Here is a 26805-nt window from a genome sequence, read left to right on the forward strand (position 1 = left end):
AGTGTGTGTAGTTCTATAGAACTCTATCACATGTTCATGTTCTCACATTCACCAGACCAGGCACAAGGCAGAAGGGTTCCTTCACCACACAAGCCTCCCATTGCCCGTCTGTAACCATAACCACCCTTCTCCCCTCAGATGAGAACTCACTGCTCTGTTCTTCACCTCTGATTGCTTTCTCATTGTAAGAACATTAGATAAATGGAATCCTACACTATGTAACTGTATTGGATTGAATTTTCTCACTCAGCATAATTATCTGGTAATTCTTCCAAGTAGTTGCATTTTCAATTGTTCATTCCTTTTTATTTCTGACAGTATTCTGATAGTATGGATATACCACATTTTAAAAGTTCATCCCTTGATGGATATCTGGGTTATTCCAGTTAATTCTAAGTAAAGATGCAATGAACGTCTGTGTGTAGATTTTTGTAGAAACATGCATTTTCATTTCTTTGGGTAAATGTTCAAGAGCTCAAGTACTGGGTTGTGTGATAATAGCATGTTTAGTTTACTGAGAAACAGACACATTGTTTTGTAGGTGGCTGTACAGTCTTACATTCCCACCAGCTGAGTATGAGCCATCCAGTTTCTCTACATCTTTGCCAGAATTGGGAGTTGTTGCTATCTTTTATTTTACCATTCTTATAAGATGTAGGTATGATATATCACTGTGACCTGAATTTGCGTATCCTAATGATGTTGAAGGTCTTTTCCTGTGCTTATTTATCACACAAAATCCTCTTTGGTGAAATGTCTCTTTGTCTTTCAATCATTTTGTAATTGTCTTTACTTATGTATTTTTATTTATTTTTTTACTGTTGAGATTTGAGAGCTTTATATATATACAAGAAAAAAAGTCCTTTGTCTCAACACACTAGTTTTTGTATTCTATTTTCTTTAACCTTTTTTTTTACTTTCTGAAGAAATTAAACATTTTTATTTTTAATATTCCCTCTATTATATTGCTGTATACTCATATAAATTCTTTTATTTTGTTTTAGTTATTGCCTAAATGTTACACCATATGTCTTAGGCCTTCCAGGCTGCTATAATAAAGTACAGCAAATAGTAACAGGGACAAACAACAGAAATTTGTTTCTCATAGTTCTAGATGCTGGAAGTCCTAGGTTAAGGTGCCCAGATCATGGTCAAGTTCTCAAGTTCTTTGATGAAGGCGCCTCTCCGGGTTAGTATCTGGTGTCTTCTCACTCTGTTCCCACGTGGTGGAAGGGCCAGGAATCTCCATGGAGCCCCTTTTATGACTCATTAATCCCACTCACGAGGACGTGACCCTCGTGGCTCTAACGTCTCCCCAATGCCCCCGTGTCTCAATACGGTCACACTGGTCACTAGGATGCCAAACTATGAACCAGAGGTGGGGCACCGACACTCAGAGAGTAGCGCCACCCATACGTGCTTTATTAGTGTTTAATGCAATTTATCAACTTTGCCTCTTTCAGAAAATTCTAGAAACTTAGAACACTTTAATTCCATTATTTCCTTCTTGTCTTTAGGCATATTTCTGAGGAGATTTGAATTATATGTGTATCTTAAATTCCTCAGGATATTTTATTATTTTCAGATAACTAGTATTCACATACATCCTGAATTTAATCTTTTTGTTTCACTTTATCTTTTTTTCCCTCTTGGTTCTATTTTTCTTCTGCCTTAAGAACTTTTGAAATATTTCTATTAATGTTATTTTTTAATGTATATATTTGGTTTGGGTTGGTTTTACTTTAAAAAAATTTATATAGTTACATGATGTAGAAATGTTTACCTAAAGTAATTTATGAGAAAAAACATCGTGTGGATCCAGATGACTTCCCACATTTTAATTTTTATGGAACCGCAACACATCGACAGCCTTTAGCAATCGAGTTAATTACACTCAACAAGTAAGACAGGAACAAGCGGTTACAAGCACAGCCGCTGTTCTTAGGGGGTTGCACAGCAGTTCAGATTCAAGGGCTGATTTAACGTTCATTCATTCACTCAATAAATATTGACTTAGTGTCCACATGGGAGGTGTGGTGTTTGCTTCTTTCCCTGAAGTAGTTCACAGGCCCTTGGCAGTTGAAACGGTGAGGGGAATAAAAAAGAAAAGATGAATTATTGGCCCCAGATGTAAAATATACAAAATTGTTGCGCTTAGTTTAAAACCCAGGATGTTATATGTTGGTTGGTTTTGCCAAGGCCCATGATCTTACCTTTGGTGATGTTATCCCCCTCATATTTAATTCCAGCAAAGTTGTGTTACTGTCATATACTGTTGTGTAGATACGAATGAAAACATCTCAATATTTTTATCAGTGATAAGACGGTTTATGTTCATCATATAGTAATGATTTAGAAATATATGTCTCACCTCGGTTCTGTAGTATCGTATCATACTCTGGGGACTAGAGAGGGAAGGTGATTAAGGAGAAGTAGGTGGTTGATTGTATTAACTACAGAATAGAAATACTTGAACGGACTGAGAAACAGATTAATTTTAGAGTGACGTTGGCTAAAGTAATCCTGGAGTGAATTGGATTGAAAACAATGTTTGTTATGAGAAGGATACAGAGGGTAAAGTAAAGGAAACAGTGTGTAAGGATGTGTCACCCATAGTGTGATGGGGGAAGGGAAGGGAAGTTCAAGGCGTCTCCTGGTCGTGGTGCACCCTTGCCTGAGCTCTTCCATCGCTCTGTTGTTGCAGGTGGTCCCGTGCAGGTGGACTCAGAGGCATTCAACTGATTGACTTTCTTCCATTTCCACAGACAGGCGGGCAGGTCCTCAAAGACTTCGCTCTGTGTGAAGCAGGAGCAATCAATGATTTAAAAAACAAATTCAACTAGATAACATTGAGATCCTACTTGATTTCTCCTGCTCCATGAGTCGTGCGAGGGTCCCTTTGTATGTGCTTGGAAGTGAGATGTGCATCAGTAGGGGGACGGATAAATGAACGTGGTCCATCCAGGTAGTAGAATATTATTCAGTTCTAAAAAGGAATGAGCTGTTGAGCCATGGGAAGACATGGGAGAACCACGGATGCACAGGCATAGGTGGAAATGCCGCCTCAAGGTTCCGCTCAGGCCGCCCTAGAGCCTCGCCGCCCATGCAGACCATCACCCAGAGGCTCACAGCTCATGGTTTCCCTGAACCCCTGAGGCTTTCCCGCTGCGGGCACTTGTTTCTGGAGTCATTACCTCTCTAAAACATGCGCTTTCTCTCCTACCCCCGCCCAAGCTGTTCACCCGGTTGGATCCGAGACCCTGGAGGGATGTTGGCTGTCCCACTCCCTTGTGTCCCCTTCCAGGAGGCAGCATGACCCCATCCCTCCCCTCCCGATGCCCCACTGAAAGTCCCCTGAGCTACCTGTCTTATCTTCACTCTCACTGACAGGCGTATTTCAGACCGCTTACCCGACCTGGTCTGACAGGACCACCCGCTCCGCACAAATCCGACCCCAGGAGGTCCCGTGGCCTCCAGGCCCCGCCATGGTGCTCGCGCGCTCCTGCGCCGACCCCACCTGCTTCGCCCAGACCCCCGCTCCTTTTCCTGGAGGGCATCCCACCTCCCCAAAGCATCCTGCCTCCCCAGGCCATCCCCTGGCTCGCACAGTGCTGTCTGCAGCTCTCACCCCTGCTGCCGGAACCGCCTCCTCTCTGCCTTCTCTGCTCACTCCTCACAAATTCAAGGTCTCCCTCACGTGCCTTCATGTGGCCCAAGATGGGCAGTGAGTCCAGACACGAATTACTTAACTGTTTTGATAGGAAACGTGTATTTTCATGTATATGCATGTTATATTGAAAATCATTTACGAATTTTTATGTGAGCAGTATATTTTTCATACAAGGGAAGACTAAATTTGTATTTTAAGTGAATAAAACTACTCTGAAATTCAGCAACATTTGAGAATAACTTTTGTTGCCAGAGTAGTGATCAAGAATCCTTAGAAAAATAGAAGGCAGTACTGAGCAGAAAATGGAAAAGTACTCTGCGCTCAGAAGTTCAGATGTTCTAACTGTAATCATGTCACTGATTTTTTTCAGCAAGTGTATGTTTTTCAGCAAGTGTATCTGTGTGTGTATGTGTGTGCGCGCGCGCACGCGCGTGTACAAAGAATTATAAATTAGTCTGGGAATCCTCAAGACTGCTACAAATATTGTTAAAATTTAATGTTTCCCAGTACCACAATACTACCTTAATGGGTAATGTAATTTATTGATTTCAGAGAGTATATGATCAAATAAGATGAACAAATTCCTTTTTTTTTTTTTACAATTGTTGATTATCTCTACTCAAAGAATTACATTTTCTAAAAGCCACAAATACAACCACAGCATGCCAGTTCCTCCTAAGTGCTGGGTGACACACATTCTTGCAAAACTCTCTCAAATATTGCACCAAGACCATATATCAGCATTCAGGGAGCTTCAGCAATTCGTAAAATTATTTGGGTCCCACCAGTTTCTCCATAAATACTTGCTGAATCTTAAAGTATATTTTTCCCATTTTCCATTAGGGGAAATTGAGGCACAACTAAGTGTACTAATTTGGTGATATTCTTATTTATTCAGTAGCAGAGGCAGAAAGAGGACCCACGCTAAAATCTTTATGACCAGTTTACTTTGTAAGAGGTTGTATGTAAACAAACTGTTCAAATACATCCCTTATATTCATGAAAGGGTTTCCAACAAATCAACCTGAAAAGTGAAAACAGAATGTAAAAACTGATACATATTAGCGGGTGGTTTATAAAAGGTTAGTCCTCCAGAATTATTCTATGTGGAGACTGTGTGACACGTGCGGTTACATGGGCGTGACACGTGCGGTTGCATGGACTGCAGATTTCCTCTAAGTGCACTCACGCTAATCAGCTAAAAATATCCAGCTGCCACGACTCATTTAAAGCAGAGAGGACAGATATGTTCAAGACGTGCTTTAATTTCTGATGCATGAAGCAATGGTTATGGTAATCAGAGAGCAGAAAGAAATGTATGTTTCTAACTCAAATTAGCTCTCATTTTCCATGGGTAGTTGAGCTTCTGTCTGCATATTTTACATGTCTTACTCACTGTGGGGTATCAAAATTAAAGTTAAGAAAGTCACGTGAAGTTGCAGTATTCTTTTCATGCTGTGCATATTTTTTCTTGTCACAAATTCAAAAGAACATTATTTCAAAGAGACAAACAGTGGTCGTCCCCGCTCAGGGTTTTCATGTGTTTTTAAGAGCAAACCGAAAAACATATTTGAACACTTCCCTGTAATCAGTTGAAAGTGCTTGACCAAGGCTATCAGAACAAGTTTCTCTGAAAATGTTAACAAGCATGTGGTGTGAAAGGCTTTGCCACGAGTCCGGTTCTGAAATCTGGACCCTTCTTCTGGGACAGGAGAGTGACACGGGCCTCGTGATGAAGCTGGGCCAGAGATGCTGGCGGCTGTCTTTGTTTGTGGAAGGGACCTCATGTGTAATATCCGCAAATGCCTACTTACGCAGTTCTGAAGAGACAAGAAAGCAATTTAATTAGAGAAAAATATATAAACGTACACTATTTGGTAGCATTGTGAATACTGAACTACGCAATTTTTTTATTGCTTCAAAACTGGCTGGAATTTAAAGATAGTTTGTGCATTTTCTAAAGTGTATTGTGTTGCACCCCAGAGTAATTCTCAGGCATGAGGCATTTAGCTACTTTCCATTCTTTTGGGGATTTTTATCTATTCTTCTCCATTAAGCTTATATTGAAACATGAAAGAACTTGAAACAGAAAAATACAAGTAAATAATTAAAGCTATAGGAAGCTGCTTTAAACTCTGTAGCACTTTTGTAGACAACTTAGGATGGCATCATTTAATTTTCTCTAACAACAACAACAACAACAAAAACTCAATAAAAAAACCAGAGAGATATTTAGGCTGGCCATCACATTTTAAGGAAAGTTTGGGTGTTATTGAAATGTGAACATCCACATAAATTCAGATGCGTAGGAGACCTATGAGCCTCTTGTCCAAAACCATCATCACAAAGAGGAAGAACAGCTGGTTTACCAGCTGACGAAGCGCTTCAGCTCATGACAGCACGAGGTTTTACGTGACGCTCGGTATCTGGGTGTGGGGTGCTTGTGTGATCTTTCCACTGTGCATCAGAAATGCACTGAAAAATGGCAACAGGAGCTGATGTGGCCAAAACAATGGATACATGTCTGTGTGTAACTTTACGGTTCACTGGGGAAAGAATCCCTCTCAAATGTCTTCAATAATATTCCATTTACATAATATATATTTTACATCTCAAAGGTTCTCCACATTTAGCTGAATCTCAAGATGCTTTGTAGGAATTCAGAATTGTGTATTGTCTGGGCTCATCCTGAGCGCTCCATTTAAAAACAGATTTTTTTTATTTACAGAGAAGTAAGCAAATATGAATTTGAAGCTGCATTTATGTTGTTTGAAAGAAGAACTTTTGAACACATTACAGTTTCAAGTATCAAACAGACACATGAGATGATGTTTTGATCTGATTTGTTCTGACGTCTCCGCAGGCAGAACGCTTTCCAAGTCGTCGCCGTCGATGGGGTGTGCAGCGGGGTCATCCAATGCCTCTCCGCTGAGGACCGCGCGGAGTGGCTGCAGGCACTAGCCACCAACATCTCCAGCCTCACGAAGCACAATGTGAGTAATGACTCGGGGCGCCCGCCAGGCCCCAGCCCTGGGGAGCTTCTCCAGTGCGGGCGTAGCTCCTCCACAGCTGCTCCGTGTTCCTCTAAGAGTGGATCACTGCACAGGCATTGTGACACTATCCTGCGATACTTGTTAGAGAAAATCACTCTGTCTTGAGAGCTTTAGTCCAGTGTATCAGTTCAAGAGTATTCCATTCACAAACACTGTAACATCTACATTAGTTAAATGACTGAAAATAGATATTCAGCATGTAAGCACTAAAATATCTATATATCTATATATGTCATACAGCTATCTATATCTGTGTATCTATATATATACAGATCTATCTACCTATATATCTATAGATCTCTACATCTATATCTTTATATCATCTGTCTGTATCTATATATCATCTGTCTATCTCTATGTAATCTCTCTCTATATATGTATGTGTGTATATATATATATATATATATATATATATGCATGCATCGGTCTACCTCTATATCTATATATCTCTACATCTGTATCTATATATCATTGTCTGTATCTATATATCACCCATCTATCTCTATCTGTAATCTACGTGTGCATATAGATCAGGGTGATGGTCTCACCATCCTGCCCTCGCCCTGATCTTATCGCAGAGAGGCCCAGGAGGGCTTCTGACCTACAGAACTGCAGGGTCACAGGTTAGTGTCTCTTTTAAACCACTGTTTGCTGTAACTTCTTATTTCAACAATAGAAAGCGAATACAGCACCTATTTATCTTCAAAATAAATCCATTGAATTTGTTTCACTTAATCTAAATCTCATAGTTTAATCTTAACATCGCACCTTCGCTCTTACCACATTTAGCTTTCTCAGAATAAGCAAAAAAGGCACTTGCAGGTGACAGAAAACAGCTAGTGTTTGTAGCATCAGTTTGTCCATGGGCAGAGCAGCCTATTGTATTATCTGAGTCCCTAGACCCTTTCAGAATAACTCATTGGTAATCATGTCACAAGAAAAGTCACTGTAGTTGCTGCGCTAAAGCCACCTGAACAGGGAGTGTCTGGCGTGGGAAGGGTCAGTGTGTCCAAGGCCCGGGTGGCCGGGTGGAGCTGGAAGCCTTCAGATACCACGGAAGGGCGGGGTGGGGGGGTGTGGTTGGAGGGCAGGTGGCCGTGAAGGACACGGAAGTGCAGCTCCACACATGCTACTGTGCGATCACAGGGGACTCACACTGACGCTTTTTTTGAGGTGTGGCTGCCGTAGGAGAAGCACGGCTGTGGTGTCAGGGGCTGGGTGGGGAGCCTGGCCTCTGCTCACCACCTCTGGGGTTGAGCCCCGTGGCCCTCTTCCTACACAACGTGGTTAGCTTCAGCCCTGCGAGGGTTAAATGAAAAAGTGCTTCAGACATCCTGGCCCTTAAATGATGCTGAAACATTTGCACTTGTTCATCTCCCCAGCTGCACTCTAAATTAAATGATTTAATCCATAAACCACCAATAAATGGCCGTATCGATTTGCTTATTTTATGTGAGGCTGCACATCTTTGTTTTGTCCAGTCGTCATTTGAGATTCTTCATCTTCTGCAAGATGATTGTTTGGATAACACAGTGTTGCTAAAACAGGACAAAATGAGTTAAAATAAATGTCTAGTAGTGACTAGACCATTAAGCAGCTGTATTTCTGGCAGCCATCGATCTACCCCTCAGCTCCCTCATCTTTAAAAGAGACAGAGGGAAGCCAATAAAAGCAAAGCTCTCTTTCAGCCAGCATTTCATGAATCTAACCTTTCCAGCACTCTTTAGTGTTCCAGCACTAAAATAAATCCTGATTGATGAGCAGAGAGAATTTCATGCAACATTTCTGCTGAGGTTACCTACTAGCATAAAGGAATCTCTTCTAGCCTAAATTCTTCTGTATGTATCCTATGCATGCATTTCCTTGGCTGGAATGGAGTACACTACTTGAAATGTATCGTGTGTGTGTGTGCACAAGCAAACATAAATATAAATATATATGTATATGTAATATGCTTCTATTCTTAAAGATTCAATGAAAATTACTGTGATCCTAAATAAGAATGTATGATTGCATATATGAGATTTTCAACATATATAATTCATATTTTACTATGTGAAAGAGGATAGACTCTCTTCCCCAAATGTTTGTGTCAATTGAGAACACTCTCAGTAACATATTATAGAAACCCCAAGTACTGAAGGAGTAAATAGTTGGGTTTTTCCCCAAATGAAAAGAATCACGGATGGTGGCATCTGCTGGAAACCACCATCCACCCAGAACCCATCCTCTGTCTACACACGTTATTGCTACTATTATCCACTACCCTTAGGGTGTTGGCTTTTACCTTATGTTTGCCACCTCATGGTGACATAAGGGCTGCAACAGTTCCAAACATCACTTCAGGAAAGCAAGGGAAGAAGATAAGTAGCACCAGCTACATCTCTCCCCTTTTATCAAGATAAGAGAAATTTTCCCAGAAACCCTTTACCGGACTGATAATGCTCACTTCTCCTCCTGAACTCAGCTCCATGATGATTCTGGGAGGTGGGTGGCTGGGCAGTGGGGTGGCTAGTCTCTGCCTTTTCTAGTGTTTATAGTGGGAAAACCAAGAAAAGAAGGTTGTGAATGACTTTTGAGTCAGATAACCAACAATATCTACTACATTGCTTAATACTAAAAACATTAATTCTAAAAAAAAAAAAAATGCATGAACAACCAACACCCCTGCGATTTTGGGGAATGATCACAGTCAGGATTCACATACACACACATTTCATCAGCCATTCGAGTTCCTGCAGGATATATTTCAGCCATCTTCCTATATTTTACTCGTTTACCTGCAGGAATAACAAAAAAAAATTATTTGGGAGTCATATTTAATCCATAGAGTTCTGCTATTTTAGATGGCAAACACTTGCAAGTTGAAAGAAAGGAATATTTTTTCCATAATACTGTTGGCTGTGAAAAGCTAAAGAAAAAACTTCTATTGTATCTGCTGCATTAAAAAGGCTTGACAAAGCTCGTAGGTGAATTGAAGGTCATGACAAAATAAAACCCAGCAGAAAGGAGATTTATCAAAAAGAAACTGAAGTCTGTGATCAGAGTTGCAGAGTGTGGTTCTGACAGGCATGAGTGTCACTTAAGGGGACTTTTTCTTCCTTTTTGTAGCTGCTGACATTTCTGAGGCCTTAGATGCACCTTCGTGTCATGTGTTGTTTCCACACTGTCTCTCCTCACACAGCAGATCTCGAACGTCAGACATGCAGGTGTCAACCAAAACTGGGTTACACAGGGTGAAGTCAGCCAAGGCCGAGTCAGTAAATAAAATTGGAATAAAAACAAGAGCAAGTCCAGGCGTTATGCTGTATGCATATTTTTTACAATCATATTCTTGCCTTTTACATGATTAGAGTTTATTTTGGCATGTCGCATCAGGAGGGAGTCCAATAAAATAACCAGCCTACTTTGCCTCTTCGAAAACTACTCACCAAAAGTTAAAGATCATAAGAAATTTTTGATATTGGAAAACATTAGCTGATATTTACTTGCACCATCCAGAGTGTTTGCTTTGCTGTCAACTGTAACATGCAGCCGTAAGCAAACGGGCACTTGTACTGGACAGTTTCTGTGCCTGCCTGGCCCTGGGCTGCTCCCCTTTGGGCCTCATTCCTTCTTCTTTCTTCTGGCCAAGCTTCCCAGCCCCTAATGTTCCAGGGGCTTCGAGGCTGCAGACACGGCACAGGGGGCCTCACCCCAACACACCCACCCCTCTGGCACCCCTGCCAGGCCTGGACTTCAGCGTGGCCTTCGTCATGGACATAGTGGCAGGAGCTGATCTCCTGGGCCCGTAGATGCTCCTAGGAGGATGGAAACCCCACAAGAATGTGGGTGTGTAGTCCAGAGCGTGCCAAGGCACAGAAGGAAGCAAGCTAACAGGGGACTCGCCATTACTTCCCGGATGAACCATCTGGAAACGCAGCGACCACCCAAGACTCTGAAGGGGGGTCACACCTGGTGAACAACTGATGGCGTTTGATGAGAAGCCTGGGGCAGCTGGGGCGTGCGGCCCCCTCACCAGCTGGTGCCCGCTCTCTGCTTTCCAGCCTCCCTCCCCTGCGCCTGGAACTCTTGCGTCCTGGGGCTGAACACCTCCTCAGGCTCTGTTTCTCGGGAAATGAGACTAAAGAAATACCTTCTGCCTCCAGATGTTCACCGAGGGCTTCGAGTGGTGCACATTGCCCCCAGCAGCAGAGGTCGTGTGCAAGAGAAGGGCACACAGTGTGCTGGGTGTGCAGGTGAGAGACCCGAGTTTGTAGCGGCTGATGGGACGTTTCTTAGAAGAGCCGCCTCCTGGCAGCAGAGGCAGCCGGCTGCAAGCCTCTCCTAAGGGTCCAGGATGGGCTCTCGCTGTAAACACTGTGCGTCCCCTTGTTAGGAAGCCTGACTAGTAGTTTGCAAATGATGGAACCTGTTCTCTCCACCTGTGACCCACACCAGCCATCACTGCCTGAAACCCGGGGTCTCCACTGCCTGCACACCCACCACCGGCCGGCATCCCTGCTGCTCACATCTGCTACCTTACAGGTGCTGTGCTACCTGCTGTAACACTCATGCCAAAGACGTGCTTGTTTTGCCAACTATATCAGATGGTTCTTGAGGACAGGAGCCTGGTATCCTTGGCATTCCCTTGATGTCTGACATACAGTCATTTCTGGAGTTTAGTGAATTCATGGAAGAATGAATGTCAGCTCTGAACAAATACACAGATGTTTATAAATGGCTGCAACCTACTTCTAGCTTTTATGCTCTAATTCACTGTAAGACTGTGTGTGCGTATTACATATATATATGTGATATATACCCTATAATGCTAATTGTAAGGGTGACAACAGGTAAAATTGGAAAGTTCTTGTACTAGAAAAAATGAAGCTTCAGAAAGTTCATTTGCATGTAACACCCTGTCATCCTGATGGACTGATAATAGATAGGTTTTTACAAGCAACAAGGCAGGCATTTACATTGGACCCAAAGGCCTGGCAAGAATCTATATTCTGAGAAAAATAGATGAAAAACTTGAGCTGAAATGTGGGCTCCTGAGGCAGAAATCAGTTTTGAGTCTCCCCTTTGCTGACACAGGCGGTTGTATCAGCAGCTGCAGGACGGAGGCCTCACCTGATGCGCCGTACCAGCATCCTTGGGAGAACTTGTGTCTTTGGAATACGGGTCTCTCCGGTCCTCGCCCATCTGCTAATTAATATTGTCCGCTCATCGCTAAGGGAATTGGGGGCTGTTTCTTGCTTCCATAAGAATGATTAGCTTGGATAAATCTTCAAAATTAATTTTCATGGGAAAATATACCTTGTGAGCAGGTCCTGCAGCTCCCATCACTCATCAAAATCACCATGAACATGAGGCTGAAAAAGTGAAAGAGAAATAGAATTAGGATACAATTTTTAAAATGTAAGCTCGACACTTATCCTTAAACATTTAATTGGGAAAAAAAAATCCCTAAATACATTTAACATAGGAAGAGATAGACATTTTAAAAGAATATTTAAATAGCCTTGCATATTTTTCTTTTTGTCTAAAGAGAACATCAAAAGACAATATCACTGCTTTGGTTTCTGGATACAATTGGTGGTGTTAAAATTGAATACGCAAAATTGAGGAATTAAAAAAATTAGGCATATTTAAAACAAATGATTGCTGCTATTAATCCAAATTTTATTTTTAATAAATTGAATCCAAACAGATCTTTATTACAACCAGTTGCTAATTATTCTTACCTCAGTCTAACAGAGCTGCAATAACTAGACTCCCTTTACAGTGTTTCTGTCATTATTGTTCAATTAAATATTTTCAAAGAAAAAGAGGAACATGCATTGTCATTCCCCACAGCATTCAAAGTGAATATTATTCATTAAAATACAGTTCATAATATTTAATCAAATGTTAACTTTTGATGTTCAGTAAATTATAAAGTAATAGAATTATCATTTTATTTTCAGTTCTTGAGTGTAAGAAATATAATCTGAAAAACACTTGTAATATAAATACTCAATGCCTTTCTATATGTCCCTCAAGTTTTTTAAGCAGAGTCTCAGATTTAAAATTTCATTTTGAATTTAAATTCTAATGAAAAGTCTCTAATGAAAAAGCTACTGAATCTAAATTAACCTTTTTATAATATAGGAATATATTATTGCATATAATAGAGTTTTAAAATATTTGTTTCTTTAAGGCTTCATTAATACCAAAGATTCCTATAAAAAAAAAATCACTAATGTAACAGAATAAAGTAGGAAGGCAAAATAAATGGTAAAAATATTTGGATAAAATAAGATGCATCTTTTTCAATATTATTTAACATCTATAAATGTAGATAATATGCCACCTGTACTATTTTCAGTAATAAATTCTAAGAGCGTGAACTGTCTTTTCTATTCCATTCCATCCAAATGTGAAGATTCTTCTCATGTTGGGTGTTTAATTTGTTCTTTCCCTTAAAAAATTATTCAAACTTCTCTTCCAGCAAGAGTATGTTACTTAAGGGAGATAGGATCAAGATGGCAGAGTAGGAGGACATGCGCCCACTCCCTCTTGCAAGAGCACTGGAATTACAACTAACTGCTGAAAAATCATCGATAGAAAGACACTGGAACTCACCAAAAAAGACACCCCACATCCAGAGACAAAGGCGAAGCCACAATGAGATGATAAGAGGGGCGCAATCACGTTACAATCAAATCCCATAAATGCTGGGTGGGTGACTCACAAACTGGAGAACAGTTATACCACAGAAGTCCACCCACAAAAGTGAGGGTTCTGACCCCCACGTCAGGCTTCCCAACCTGGGAGTCCAGCAATGGGAGGAGGAATCCCCAGAGAATCAGACTTTGAAGCCCAGCAGGATTTGATTGCAGGACCTCCCCAGGACTGGGGTAAACAGCGACTCCACAGTTGGAGGACACACAAAAATGTGTGCTCACCAGGACCAAGGGGGAAGGAAAAGTGACCCCATGAGACTGAACCAGACCTACCTGCTGGTGTTGGAGGGTTATCTGCAGAGGTTGGGGGCAGCTGTGGCTCACCAAGGAGATAGGGGCACTGGTGGCAGGGGTTCTGGGAAGTGCTCATTGGTGTGAGCCCTCCCAGAGTCTGCCATTAGCCCCACCAAAGAGCATGTAAGCCCCAGTGCTGGGTCGCCTCAGGCCAAACAACCAACAAGGTGAGAACACAGCCCCACCCACTGGCAGACAAGCAGATTAAAGTCTTACTGAGCTCCACCCACCCAGCCCTACCCACCATCAGTCCTTCCCATCAGGAAGCACCCACGAGCCTCCTAGTTAGCTTCCCCCACAAGAGGGCAGACAGCAGTATCAGCAGTATTTCATCTTGTGGAACTGAAAGCCACAGCCACAGAAAGAGAAGATGAAAAGGCAGAAGACTTTGTATCAGATGAAGGGACAGGATAAAACCCCAGGAAAACAACTAAATGAAGAGGAGATAGGCACCCTTATAGAAAAAGAATTCAGGATAATGATGGTGAAGATGATCCAGGACTTTGAAAAAAGACTGGATGCAAAGATTGAAAAGTTTACCAAAGACCTAGAAGAAGTAAAGAGCAAACAAACAGAGATATGCAACACAATAACTGAAAGGAAAAATACACTGGAAGGAATCAACAGCAGATTAACGGAGGCAGAAAGGCAAATAGGTGCCCTGGAAGACAGAATGGTGATAATCACTGATGCGGAAAAGAATAAAGCAAGAAGAATGAATAGAACTGAAGACAGCCTAAGAGATCTCTGGGACAACGTTAAACACACCAACATTCGCATTATAGGGGTCCCAGAAGGAGAAGAGAGAGAGAAAGGACCTGAGAAAATAATGGAAGAGGGTATAGTTGAAAACTCCCCTAACATGGGAAAGGAAATAGCTACCCAAGTCCAGGAAGCTCAGAGAGTCCCAGGCAGGATAAAGCCAAGGAGAAACATGCCAAGACATATAGTAGTCAAACTGACAAAAATTAAAGACAGAGAAAATTTAGTAAAAGCAACACGGGAAAAACAACAAATCACATACAAGGGAACTCCCATCAGGTTAACAGCTGATTTCTCAACAGAAACTCTGCAAGCCAGAAGGGAATGGCACAATATATTTGAAGTGATGAAAGGGAAGAAGCTACAACCAAGAATACTCGACCCAGCAAGGATCTCATTCAGATTCGAGGGGGACATCAAAAACTTTACAGATAAGCAACAGCTAAGAGAATTCAGCAGCACCAAACCAGCCCTACAACAAATGCTAAAGGAACTTCTCAAAGCGGGAAACATAAGAGAAGAAAAGGACCTACAAAAACAAAAACAAAAGAATTAAGAAAATGGTACTAGGAACATACATATCAATAATTACCTTGAATGTAAATGGACTAAAGACACCAACCAAAAGACACAGACTGGCTGAATGGATACAAAAACAAGACCCATATATATGCTGTCTACAAGAGACCCACTTCAGACCTAGGGACACATACAGATGGAAAGTGAGGGGATGGAAAAAGATATTCCATGCAAATGGAAATCAAAAGAAAGCAGGTGTAGCAATACTCATATCAGATAAAATAGACTTTAAAATAAAAAATGTTGCAAGAGACAAGAAAGAACACTACATAAAGATCAAGGGATCCATCCAAGAAGAGGAGATAACAATTATAAATATATATGCACCCAATATAGGAGCACCTCAATACATAAGGCAAATGCTAACAACTATGAAAGAGGAAATGCAAGGCAGATATAGAGACACAGATGTAGAGAGCAAACATATGGACACCAAGTGGGGAATGTGGGGAGGGTTGGGGGGGGATGAATTGGGAGATTGGGATACCAAACTGTACACTCTAAATATATGCTGTTTATTGTCTGTTAACTGTATCTCAATAAAAGTTCTTAAAAAAAAAAGAGTATATTACTTGAGTTTTATATCTATTGGGCATTTTGTTTCCTAGAAAATCAAACACTAAGCCCTATTTGCCATTTGACGTAATAGAGTTGGTAAATATATATTTTAAAATACATGCTTACATACTAATTTTAAGTTTTAAGTGTTTATTAATGTTCAGAAGAGGATAAAAATGAAAATTTATTGTAGTAATAATGGTATATTTATTGCTAGTGTTTTTATTAGTATGCACTGCATATACGTTAAAATGTGTGCTTTTTTTACATATATAAAATTACCATCCTCTTGTGTAGCTGGTATTATCATTTGTTCAGTTAACATATAATCATGAGCATTTTCCTATGAGAGTCACTCTGTTCTGAGATCACCTACAGTTAGTGGACTAATAAGTATTTTGCTATTTGTTTCATTCATAACCAATAGATTATTATTTGACATGTACATCACTTAAAGTATATCATTAATGTAATAGTGCCCTACGAAGTTTTGGCGTATTAATCAGGGAAAGCATTGCTAATTATATCATCATGTAGGAGTTTAGGAAAAGAATCAAAGGATAGGAACACTCTCTAGTTTTGTAAACTAAGATCGATGTCTTAGTTCAGCTGAACGAACAAAGGCGGGTGAAGCTTCTGTGAGGCTCAGTTTGCTTCTGTTTCTTCTTCCCCAAAGATCCGGCCCCAGGCCTGTGGGCTGAGGGCATCTCTGTTCCCAGGGGGACACATCTGTCCCCAGACTCTGACTTCTCCTGGCTTCTCTCTCAGCCCAGATTCACAGAACTCTTGTCCATTTTCAAAGGTTCTCAGATTAACTTTTTTAGCCTTTTGTCCTGTTTGGATTCAGACTCCAGCAAATGTCTTGAGGTGAAAAGCAATGCTGTGTTTGAGGTCCGTTACCCCTGGAGAAAATACATGCTCTGCTCGTCTGTCCACGTGCTCGCTGTCTGGGCGTCTGTCACAGAGCCTGCCTAGTGGCCCTGGGGTGTCAGCTCACCATCTCATCTCCGGAGTCTTAGCCAGGCTCACCCTAGTTACAGCGGGAGCTCTCAGAAGTCTGTAAACAAAGTGCTTCTATTAGGTTCATCTTTCCAGTTCCGCCTCTCTCAGTAGAAAGGTGGATGTACCTCAGACCACCCCATCCAGCTTAAATATGCCTGTTTTAAGTATGGGCTGTGCTGAAAGCTAGTGGGTGGTACATTGCTTTTCAAGTACTAACCACTTTCCCCAGTGTTGTTCTCTATTCAGATTTAAAACACAATCTTTATCATTAACTCAGTAATATACACTTTAGATTCAGTTTTTAATTTTCTATTTAAAGTCATTGTCACGTTTAGTTTTGCAGGGTAAAACCCTGTTTTAATGATTGTAATTCTGTAATGCATTGAAATAGCCCCCTGAGATTAAACACCTTTGGGTATATTTGACATTTTATTCTTGACAGGCCCATAAAGATCGAAAAATAATTGCAGTAGAGTAACACCACCAGATAGAATTTTCATTTGGAAGAAATTTGATATTCAGAAATGGATCTATAATTTCATATTAGGTTAATTGTTCTGAAATTTATTTTTATTAGGTTGATTAAAAAGCATTTTGTTTTATTTCTCTTTTTTCAAATCTAGGAAGACAATTTGGATAAACGTATTTCATATTCAAATACATTGAAATCACTAAGTCATTTTTAATCTAATTGTCTTAGGTATTTATGATAAAGTAGACTATCTTCAGTTAATGCCATGCAAAGTGGTTCTTTCTAATAATCGTACTTTTGCATTCTATTTTTACCATATTATCTTGGCTATAATTTTTAATGTCACTGTTACACAATAATGATAAGGGTAATTCTTACAATCTTTTGTTAAATGGATTTTTTATGTTTAGTTTTTAACCACGGTATTTGTTACTTGATATAAATGCTGATTCTATATGATGTAAAAAAAAAGCATTTGTTTCTTATTTTCTTTATTATATTTACTTTACCATTATTTTTATTAGTTTGGGATTACATTTTTAGAAATGTTTTTGCATGTCTATTTATAAGATTAAATTATTTTTCTTCTTAACATAGCCATCCCATACACGTGTTTCCAGAAACCATATCTGATTCACAAACGTTTTTGTGTTTAGTTCTCACTGTCTCTGAAATTTAAAGTAAATGTCAAAATTTGTATATTGAGATTTGTCATGATGATTAAATTTCCTGAATTTAATTTCTGATAAAAACAGAACCCTGTGTTATATTTCATCATAGCAAGAGTATGTCAGGTCTTAGTACCAACTGTTCCCTTTAGTCCAAAATATGTATTAATGTAATGATTTCCATTATTTTTACATTTCTGTTAATTTTACTCATGTGGAAACCATTAGCAAAGTGGATAAATGGGGTTCTTTCAATAAATGACAAGACTTTGAGGTTATACTAAGAAAGAGGATTAAATCAGACATAGTTAAGGAGAATCAGGATCTCTGAGCCAGTTGTAGATCTTCAGGTCAGTCGTGGGAGCCTCACGTGAGCTCACTCCACTGGGACCACCAGACAAACTGTGCTTTCCGTGTCCACTCCCTCAGGACTTGACCTAAGGTGACAAGTTGCAGGAGCCCACATCTCTTTCTGTCTCTCTGTCTCTCGCTCTCCCTCTGTCTCTCTCCCTCTCTCTATCTCTGTCTGTATTTTTTCTCAACCCGGGAACTAGTCTTCCTGTGAGATGAGAACTAGCTTTTAAACCACCAGCATTCTTTTCTTTCCCATTAGGGTATAAGCTCTAGGTATTGAAGCCATTAGAATTACTATAGACATTCAAAGCTAAGAATTGAGAATTTTTTTTCTTTAGAAGTAACTTGCGTCCAAGACTAAGTTAGAGCTCAAATACAAGAGTTTGACTCTTTGTTCTGAGATATTCTGTCTCTTCACTTGTTCAACAGATATTGATTGAGCCCCTGCTAAGACACGGGCTGAGGTCTAGGTGCAAAAAGTGACATATTTAATGAAACAGACAGAAATCAATGACCTCATGAACTTAGTTTCTGGAGAGTCATAATACAAAAATAAGTTAAAATAGAATAAACAGTATTAGGTAATACTAAGTGATATGAAGGGAAAAAAATCAGGAAAAGACCATTTATAGTGGAGCATCACTTTACATCTTTACTCTGCTGCCGCTAAGCCTGGAGGGTTATAAAGAAACATCAACTTTCTTTCTTTCTTGTTCATACCATGATGACTTAAGAGAATTCATCCGTTTTCTTTTGATCCTTTCACCCATTTTAATGAAAGATTTTTTTCAGGTAACTTTTTTAAATCTCTGTTTAAAATCATTCAGCATTTTCTCTGGTTAGACTATATGAACACAGATTAACCAATTGTCCCCATCTTAAAAACATAGAGCTGCATGTTATAAATGTGTTCTCTGTGCTTGTGTTTGTGCTATAAATCTGAAAAATACCTGCCTAATTCAGTTAGGTACTGTGCTTTTCTAATTAGAATGAGATGTTCCAGCGTGATTAGGAAAAAACTAACAACTGGAACCCTGTGTGTTACCTTCTCACACAAAGCTGGACGATCCCATTTAAGCAAAATTTCATGACTGAGGCTTGATTTTGAAAAACAGTTTTCGTCAAATGCCATTTTAAATAAATATTTTTCAGAGAAGTGTCATTTATTTAACTTCAGTCATACATTTTATGTCATTCCTAGAATGAAAATTACATGTTGGGGAAACTAAAAAATTCGAAGCTAGATAGGACTCACCCCAACACAGTGGTCCAGATGAAATACTGGTAGGATTTTATAATAATCCTAAAACTAGTAGAAAGCACAGTCCCAGAAAGTACTCAGTATGGCTTGTCTGATTCGTTAATAAGCATTTTTAGGGGTCTGCTCTTCCGCCTCCACCTCCAAACTACCCTGATTTTAGCTGAAGCACCAGCAGTTTGAGAGGTTCCCTTTGCTGTTTCCTCATTGGCGTGAATCCTACTCTGAAATGACTGCAGTAAGGTGAGAAAGATGAAGTTTCTGTACACAATCCCGCAGAGATCACATCCATTTTCTCCCCTATTTTAAGTGACACGTCTCCTGGCAGTGAGCCTGTCCTCGGACACAAGCCGTCTGACTCCTCCCCAGCTTTGGGCCTCGTGTTCATCAAGTTTCCTCTGGGTTTACCTTTGTCACCGAGACAAAGGGAAACAGAACGAATAAAAGGGGAAACAAAATAATTCAACAGAACACGTTCCACGTGAAAACAGCCTGTGTTTAGTCTGATGTGAAATTGTAGCATACAGAGAGTATCTTTTAATTTTCTCTAGAAAACCAATGAAAAATAATAATTGGTTTTAATTAGTAAAAATTCTGTCAAGCAAAGATTTGGGGTATTATGAGGTCATTTGTCTAAATCTGATATTCATTTCCAGTTGGTTTTTAAAGTTTGTTTACATGACTTAATACAAAGGAAACTCTTCCTCTGAAGATTTATTTTAAATTCTTATGATGTGTCAATAAATTGTCTTAAAGTAAATGTTTATTTTATCTGAGGCCCTGACTGAAAATATTTCGATACTTATACATTATCCTTTAGTGTTTGACTATTCCATTTCCTCTGTTCTCTTAAGTGTTAAAACAAATTGAATATAATATGATTTCAAAGTGAAAAAAGTAATTATAAAAAGTTGCTCTAGGGCCTTCCCTGTTGATTAGGACTCCACGCTTCCAGGGCAGGGGCGGCAGGGGTGTGAGTTCGATCCCTGGTTGGGGAAGTAAGGTCCCACCTGCTGCACAGAAGGGAAAAAATAAAGGCACTCCATATTCTTGGTAGATTGTCATTTAGCATTTCACAGAAACATAGGTTTTTCATTTCTCATGAAGAGAAAATTATTAGGTAGAAACCATTTCAAAATGTTTTCATGTGAAATTTGGGATAATTTTGATAGTCAAAATTTTAAAAAGCCTCTGTAACTGGTTAGATATGCAATGATTTTAGTAAGTCAATATAAGTTTCAGTTTACATTAACTCACTAAAAATAGATTCTCATAAAATTTGGGGGATCTCGTGTTACTTTATATTTGTTGTCCTCACTTTTATTGTTTATTTATTATTACAGATTAAAAAAATCAACAGAAACTTCCCTGTAAACCAGCAGGTAAGATGGGGAAACACTTGCAGACCTGCATCATGTATTTCTTTCATTTCATCTATTATATTAGTGGAAGATAATCTTGATTGCATTTAGTTTCATGCGGAAATAATTGGTACTATCCTTTGCCATCCTCATGAAAGTGTATAATTTATTAGATTTCCTTCATATTATTTAATATATATTTTTTTCTAATCATACTAATTGTTGTTTAAAGAAAAGCTTGTTATCTAAGTGAATTGTCAAAACTATTTTGACAAAATAATTATATTTATTTGAATACAGTGCTGAAGAACTTGGACAGCTATTTACTTAAGATGGTTTTACTGTATCTTAAATATCTGGGAGACTTATGATTAATTGATCTAAAAGTTAAAGAGAATTTTCAAAATTGGCTGATAGTGTTTAAAACGAGCCTAAATTAATGTGCGGAATGAAAATAATGTCTGACTCATCAAGCTAAGAATTTAGTTCACTTATTAGACTAATAATTGATGATAGAAATGACTGATTCCACTTATAATTTTATTATGCTAAAGTTAACTGTTATGCTTTCATAAACATAATGTAAACATTAATTTGAGGAAGAGAAGGAAGTTCAGGCTCAGCTTCTGGGCCCATGGAGTCGGCCCTGCCCGGTGTGTGTGACTGTGGCAGGGACTCCACGGCAGGACACAGACTTCTGACTCCTGACATCAGCCTCCATTTTCAACCACCGATCAAAGTCTTAATACCTGCGGCACCAATTTACAAATGCTATGCCCGTCACAAGCTAATTTCCATGGTAAAATTTAAAAAATAGTCTTCAACTTAAATGTAAGTGTCTCAGTATAGGTCGTTATTTGGGTTGATGGGTTGCATGTTTAAGTGTGTTCTTTGCAGTCGGGAGTTATGTTCCAGTGTGAATTGTGCCACTAGCGGTGCCAGCAGCAAGGCTGCCCACAGAGCCGTGTGTGACTGAGCTGGGGGAAAGCACAGCCTGGGAGAGCACCTGTGCCCGCACCTGTGAGCCGTCTTCCCTGCGGGTGGCCGAGGGTACCAGCTTCCCTGCCTCAGGGCCATGCGCCTGAGCCAGCCAGTGCCCTGGGCAGATGCAGAGTTGAAGGGATTCCTGTGCCTCCCCCCATCCGCAGCAGAGGGTGGGAATGGTCGGGGCCCTTGTTCCCGGGGCAGACACCAGACTCCAGCCCAGAGCACCTGATTCAATGCCCGGGAAATTGGCTTTGTCCCAGGTGATTCTGAGGCCAAGAGTGCACAGGTGACATCTGGGGAAAACAGTTTAACAGTTTCATATGGCTGAAGCTGTGGGAAAAAGTCATCAAGGATAGATTATTCAAATAGCAGCCTCAGCTGTGAGGGACGAGACAGGGCCATTTTATACTCAGATGCATAAAAATGTAGACCTGCTCATTTAGGGAATTCTTGTCAAAAATACAAATGAAGACTATTTCTTTAAAAATGACTCTCATATTTGTGTTATCACCCTCCCTTGCCCTTTCAACCCTCAACATGTGAAGTATTAATAACTAGTGTAGTTTAATTACTATGAATACTTCATAACCCTGACTGCGCCAGACCTGTGCTTTATTTACGATGACAACAGCTTGGGACATGTCCTACACCCTCCCTTCAGTGACTTGGGACATCCCTCACCTCCTCCTCTGCATGTATCTCAGTTTTGAATAACACTGAGCGAAGTCAATAAGAATCTGAAAAAACTTGCTTATAGAATAAACCATAGTAAAACTGTAAAATATTCATAGAAAATCATAGAAAAAAATCATAGAAAACTGTTAAATATCCTAATTCACTTTTATATAATAAACACAGATAAGCATTAGAATTCATGGCTATTTATCTGCTAGTCTTTTTTATTATTATTATTATTATTATTATTATAGTGAAAATTTATTTCAAATCTCTTAGCATCTCACAATTTTGAAATGACAGTGAATTCCTCTTGGCACTTTAAAAACTGAAAGCAAGAGTTAGTAGATTTTTCCCTCACTACTTTCTACCAAGTAAATGAAGTCTTTCAGGAAATAGGGTTAGTTCATAGGTCAACATTCACATATATGCATAACAGGAAAAACTCACCTGTGTAGTGTGAGAGCAATGCACTAGGAGATCAGGGTACATCCTCTACTTAAAATCTGAGCCACTTCAAGGAAAAAAAGGTGAAAATCATATATAACCTCATTTCTCATCCAGATTAAGCATTCAAACAGGACTCGTGCTGCAGACTAGTTGCTTTCATCTCAAATTTCTTCCTAACTTAATTTTCATGTAGTGTTCTCTGAAGCTCAGATTCGATATAAATATGTATGTTTATACGTATGTTTTTATTAAATAACTCAGACATACGTTAAAGTATTTAAGTCCCCTCACATCCGTGATACTCTAGGTCTCAAAAAATTTTAAAAAGACACTATGCAAGATGTTTTGGAACAGAAGACTTCTGCTCCCCGTGGGATTTGGTTTTGATTTTGTGCCGCCCGTGTGGTGCAGGTACCCCAACCAGAGAAATTAAAACAAAGGAAAACACAGATGGGTCTGAACTGGAGAAAGTCACCCATGGCTGGCCAGCAGGGGCCGGGGCTGTGGACCAGCTCCCCAGGGACACCCCACACCCTGAAGAAGAGGCTTCAATCAAAAGTGTAAACCTTTTGAGCAAATAAACCATGATAAGGGAAAGCATAGTGTGGAGAGTAAGGAACGATCCGCAACTACTTTTACTTATCTTGTGTTTTTTTAAAAAATAAGAGAGTGGAAACTGTAAATCAAGAAGAGGAGATGGTGTCAAAAAACATGGATTTTCAAAAGAACCCAAGAGAAGTTCAAAAACAAATAAGAGTATATTTGAATTTATAATCAAGCAATTGAGTAATAGATAAAAATGAAGATGAAACATGTAATTGGAAATAGTACATCTGAGAGTATTATCAGAATGCAGCACATACAGAAAGGGGTGAAAACATGAAAGGTAATGTAAGAGCTGAAGTTTAGAATGAGAAGCACTAAAAAGGAAAATTCTGCAGAAAGACTCGAGACAGCGTGTGACAAGAGCTGATGGCTAAGAGTTCCCATAAGTCTTGAGATAGAGAACCACTCTAGCCCCGCAGCGTGACGAAGAGGACAGATCCAGGCCCATGAGGGCCCAAAACAGCCTAGACATCCCATCAGAGGGACAGTGAGCCACCAGCTAAAGGGTGAGCGCCCCGTCCTGGCTCTGGTCTAGAAGATTCTCCTCGAAAGTTCATTAGGTGCCACCTGCAAAGTGGAGAACGGGGAACGAGGAAGCCACTATTTTTAATAAAGGGTGTAATAAAGAATGAAGTACAGTATGTCCTCTACATACGAACCTTCATGTTGCAAACCTGCAAGGATGCGAACGAGGGTGCCATCAGCATCAGGCATAAGTGAAACTGCAGCTCGCCCTCCGTCTCCTACTGCTGAGCATCCTTCAACTCTACCACCTCCCAGCTCCCCTCCCTCCTCCAGTCAGTAACTCTTCTTGCCTGTTCACTCGATGCCGCCCCTGCACACCAGCAGTTGTACTGGACGACTGTACTTTTCAAGGTACTGTACTGTAAGATTAAAAATGTTTTCTTTATTTTTTGTGTTTGTTTTTTATTTCTTATTTGTGTGAAAAGTATTATAAACCTATTACAGTACAGTACTATGTAGCCGATTGTGTTAGTTGGGTACCATCTCAAGAAGATGCCCAAGAACCTGGTAAAGTGTCTGAGTCTGGGAAGAAGTATTACAGCCCAATCTCCTTCCCATCCTGAGAGTTTCACCCCGAGGCGCTTGTGCACAAGTTCCTCCCTGCCTCGCCCTGCCTTTCCCCTGCAATTTCACTCACTCTCTTTCCCTCTTCAGTTCCTGCACCACAACATTTCATTTTTGTTTTGAACTCAGATGTGTATTAAGTCTGTCCTTGTTCTTCCTCCATTCTGTTTTGCATCTTTATGTGCTGGAATCAGCTCTGTCGGCCATATTTATTGGACATCCTCTGGCTTTTGGTCTTTCTTTGGAGAACTGGAGAAACGTACATGCTTGCCATTTTTAAGATGTGTTTCTAATATTATCGTGAGGTTGAGCGTCTTTAAGTAACATTGGCATATCTTTCATGTCTTTACATTTTCAACATGTTCCTATTTCCTTCACGTTGTTTCTTATTTATTTGTAAGCACCACATACTCAATACATGAAGGGAATTTAACCTTGTATTTTATGTAGCTTAAGTCAGCAATCTTTATTGACGGTTTATAGTATTTGTGTTGTACTTAGATTTTATCATTTCAAGATTAGCAAAAGGAAAAAAAAATCCATCGCTAGTTCTAGTAACTTTAATTTTTTCTTTTATGTTTACCCAGTTGGCCTCTCGGGACCTTAAGCACATTTCTCTCATTGTGGTTATAGTGTGCTGTTCTCCACTAAGCCCTCCTCCTTCCCCAGGCCAGGGAGGGATCATTAAGGAGCAGGAGTGGATTTTAGGGGGTGACGGGGAAATTCACTATGGTGATTGGAGTGATGGTTTTATAGATTCATACATACGTCAGAAATGGTCAAACTTTACCCTTTAAATATGTATACTTTATGTCATTATACCTCTTTTATTACTAAAATATCTGGAAACCAAATAAGTTAGGAATAATATTAAAGCAAGGCCGTTGGGGTTGGTTTGATCTTGACTATGGTCTAGACATGAAATCACAGCAGTGTCTCCCCTAGTTCCCTTTTTGTTCAGAGTAACTTTTTCATCTCCTTTTTGTGTCTGTTTCCTCCACTACAGTTTCGATCAGGTTCATTTGTAAAGTGAACTCAATGAGATTCAGCTCCAAAGGATGACTGTATTGAAAAGCATGGAAAAGGGTAACGGTGGCCCTGCTATTAAATTACACAGTGACACTCAATGGATGTAAAATTGTGTCCTGATAATTCATTCAATACATTAGAAGTTGTATAGACAAGCAGACCTGTACATGGTCCTTTATGTACCTAAATCCTCTAAGTCATGATTGTTGCATTTACATTTTTAGACATTAGTCACCAAAATTCCTCTATCCTGAAGCACACTATCTTATTCCCATAAAGTAGCATTTAACAATTACTATCTTATGTAATTACGAAGGATAAAGATTATAGAGAATTACTTCATCATGAAAATATTTATATAATGAACTCCCTTTGCATCAGGCACTATGCAAAACATTATTAAATTATAATTGAATAAATAAAAATTATGCTCATTTACAGCAAGTAAAGTATTACCTTAAGTAGTTTATCTTATAAAATATTTTTCATTTTGACCAGCTCTACAGATTTGGAAACATTATTTTAGGTGGATACATAGAATTCCGGAAACAACAGAGGACAAGTGACTGGAAGTCTCTCATTGTGTTGAAGGAGCTCAGAAATTAAAGGACACTTTAAAATCCATTTTTGGAAAAATGCCAAGAAAGAGAGACGAGTCAGGGCCTCCAAACATTCACTTCTCCATAAAAGCAACAAAAAACTGACAAAATAGTCTGAATCAAATTTTTCACAGCTGTGGAAATTCACCAAGGACTTGCCAAACCCAGGGAGCATTTATTCAAGAAAAGTAGCTAAATCTTGGTTGGAAGAGTGATCTCTTTGGCTTTATTTTTTTTTTTCTTGTATGCATTTTTTTAAGAACTTTTATTGAGATACAGTTAACATACAATAAACTGTATATATTTAGACTGTACAATTTGGTATCCCGATCTCCCAACTCATTCCCCCCACAACCCTCCCCGCTTTCCCCACTTGGTGTCCATATGTTTGTTCTCTACATCTGTATCTCTATTTCTGCCTTGCAAATCAGTTGATTTGTACCATTTTTCTATATTCCACATACATGTGTTAATATACGATATTTGTTTGTCTCTTTCTGACTCACTTCACTCTGTATGACAGTCTCTAGGTCCATCCATGTCTCTACAAATGTCCCAGTTTCATTGCTTTTTACAGCTGAGTACTATTCCATTGTATATATGTACCACATCTTCTTTATCCATTCATC

At 39.6% G+C, this 26805-nt stretch overlaps 1 protein-coding gene across 1 annotated transcript in view; it reads left to right on the forward strand.

The window, feature by feature from the left end:
* The window catches only part of SNTG1 (syntrophin gamma 1), a 213324-nt gene that overhangs the window by 102114 nt on the left and 84405 nt on the right, over window positions 1–26805 (forward strand). Inside the window, exons 11-12 of the mRNA XM_057736980.1 lie at window positions 6534–6663; window positions 20724–20762. Coding sequence (XP_057592963.1) covers window positions 6534–6663; window positions 20724–20762 — 169 coding nt within the window. The remainder of the gene's footprint in view (window positions 1–6533; window positions 6664–20723; window positions 20763–26805) is intronic.

The sequence above is a fragment of the Hippopotamus amphibius genome, chromosome 5, assembly GCF_030028045.1.
Source record: "Hippopotamus amphibius kiboko isolate mHipAmp2 chromosome 5, mHipAmp2.hap2, whole genome shotgun sequence".
Classification (NCBI taxonomy): Eukaryota; Metazoa; Chordata; class Mammalia; order Artiodactyla; family Hippopotamidae; genus Hippopotamus; species Hippopotamus amphibius.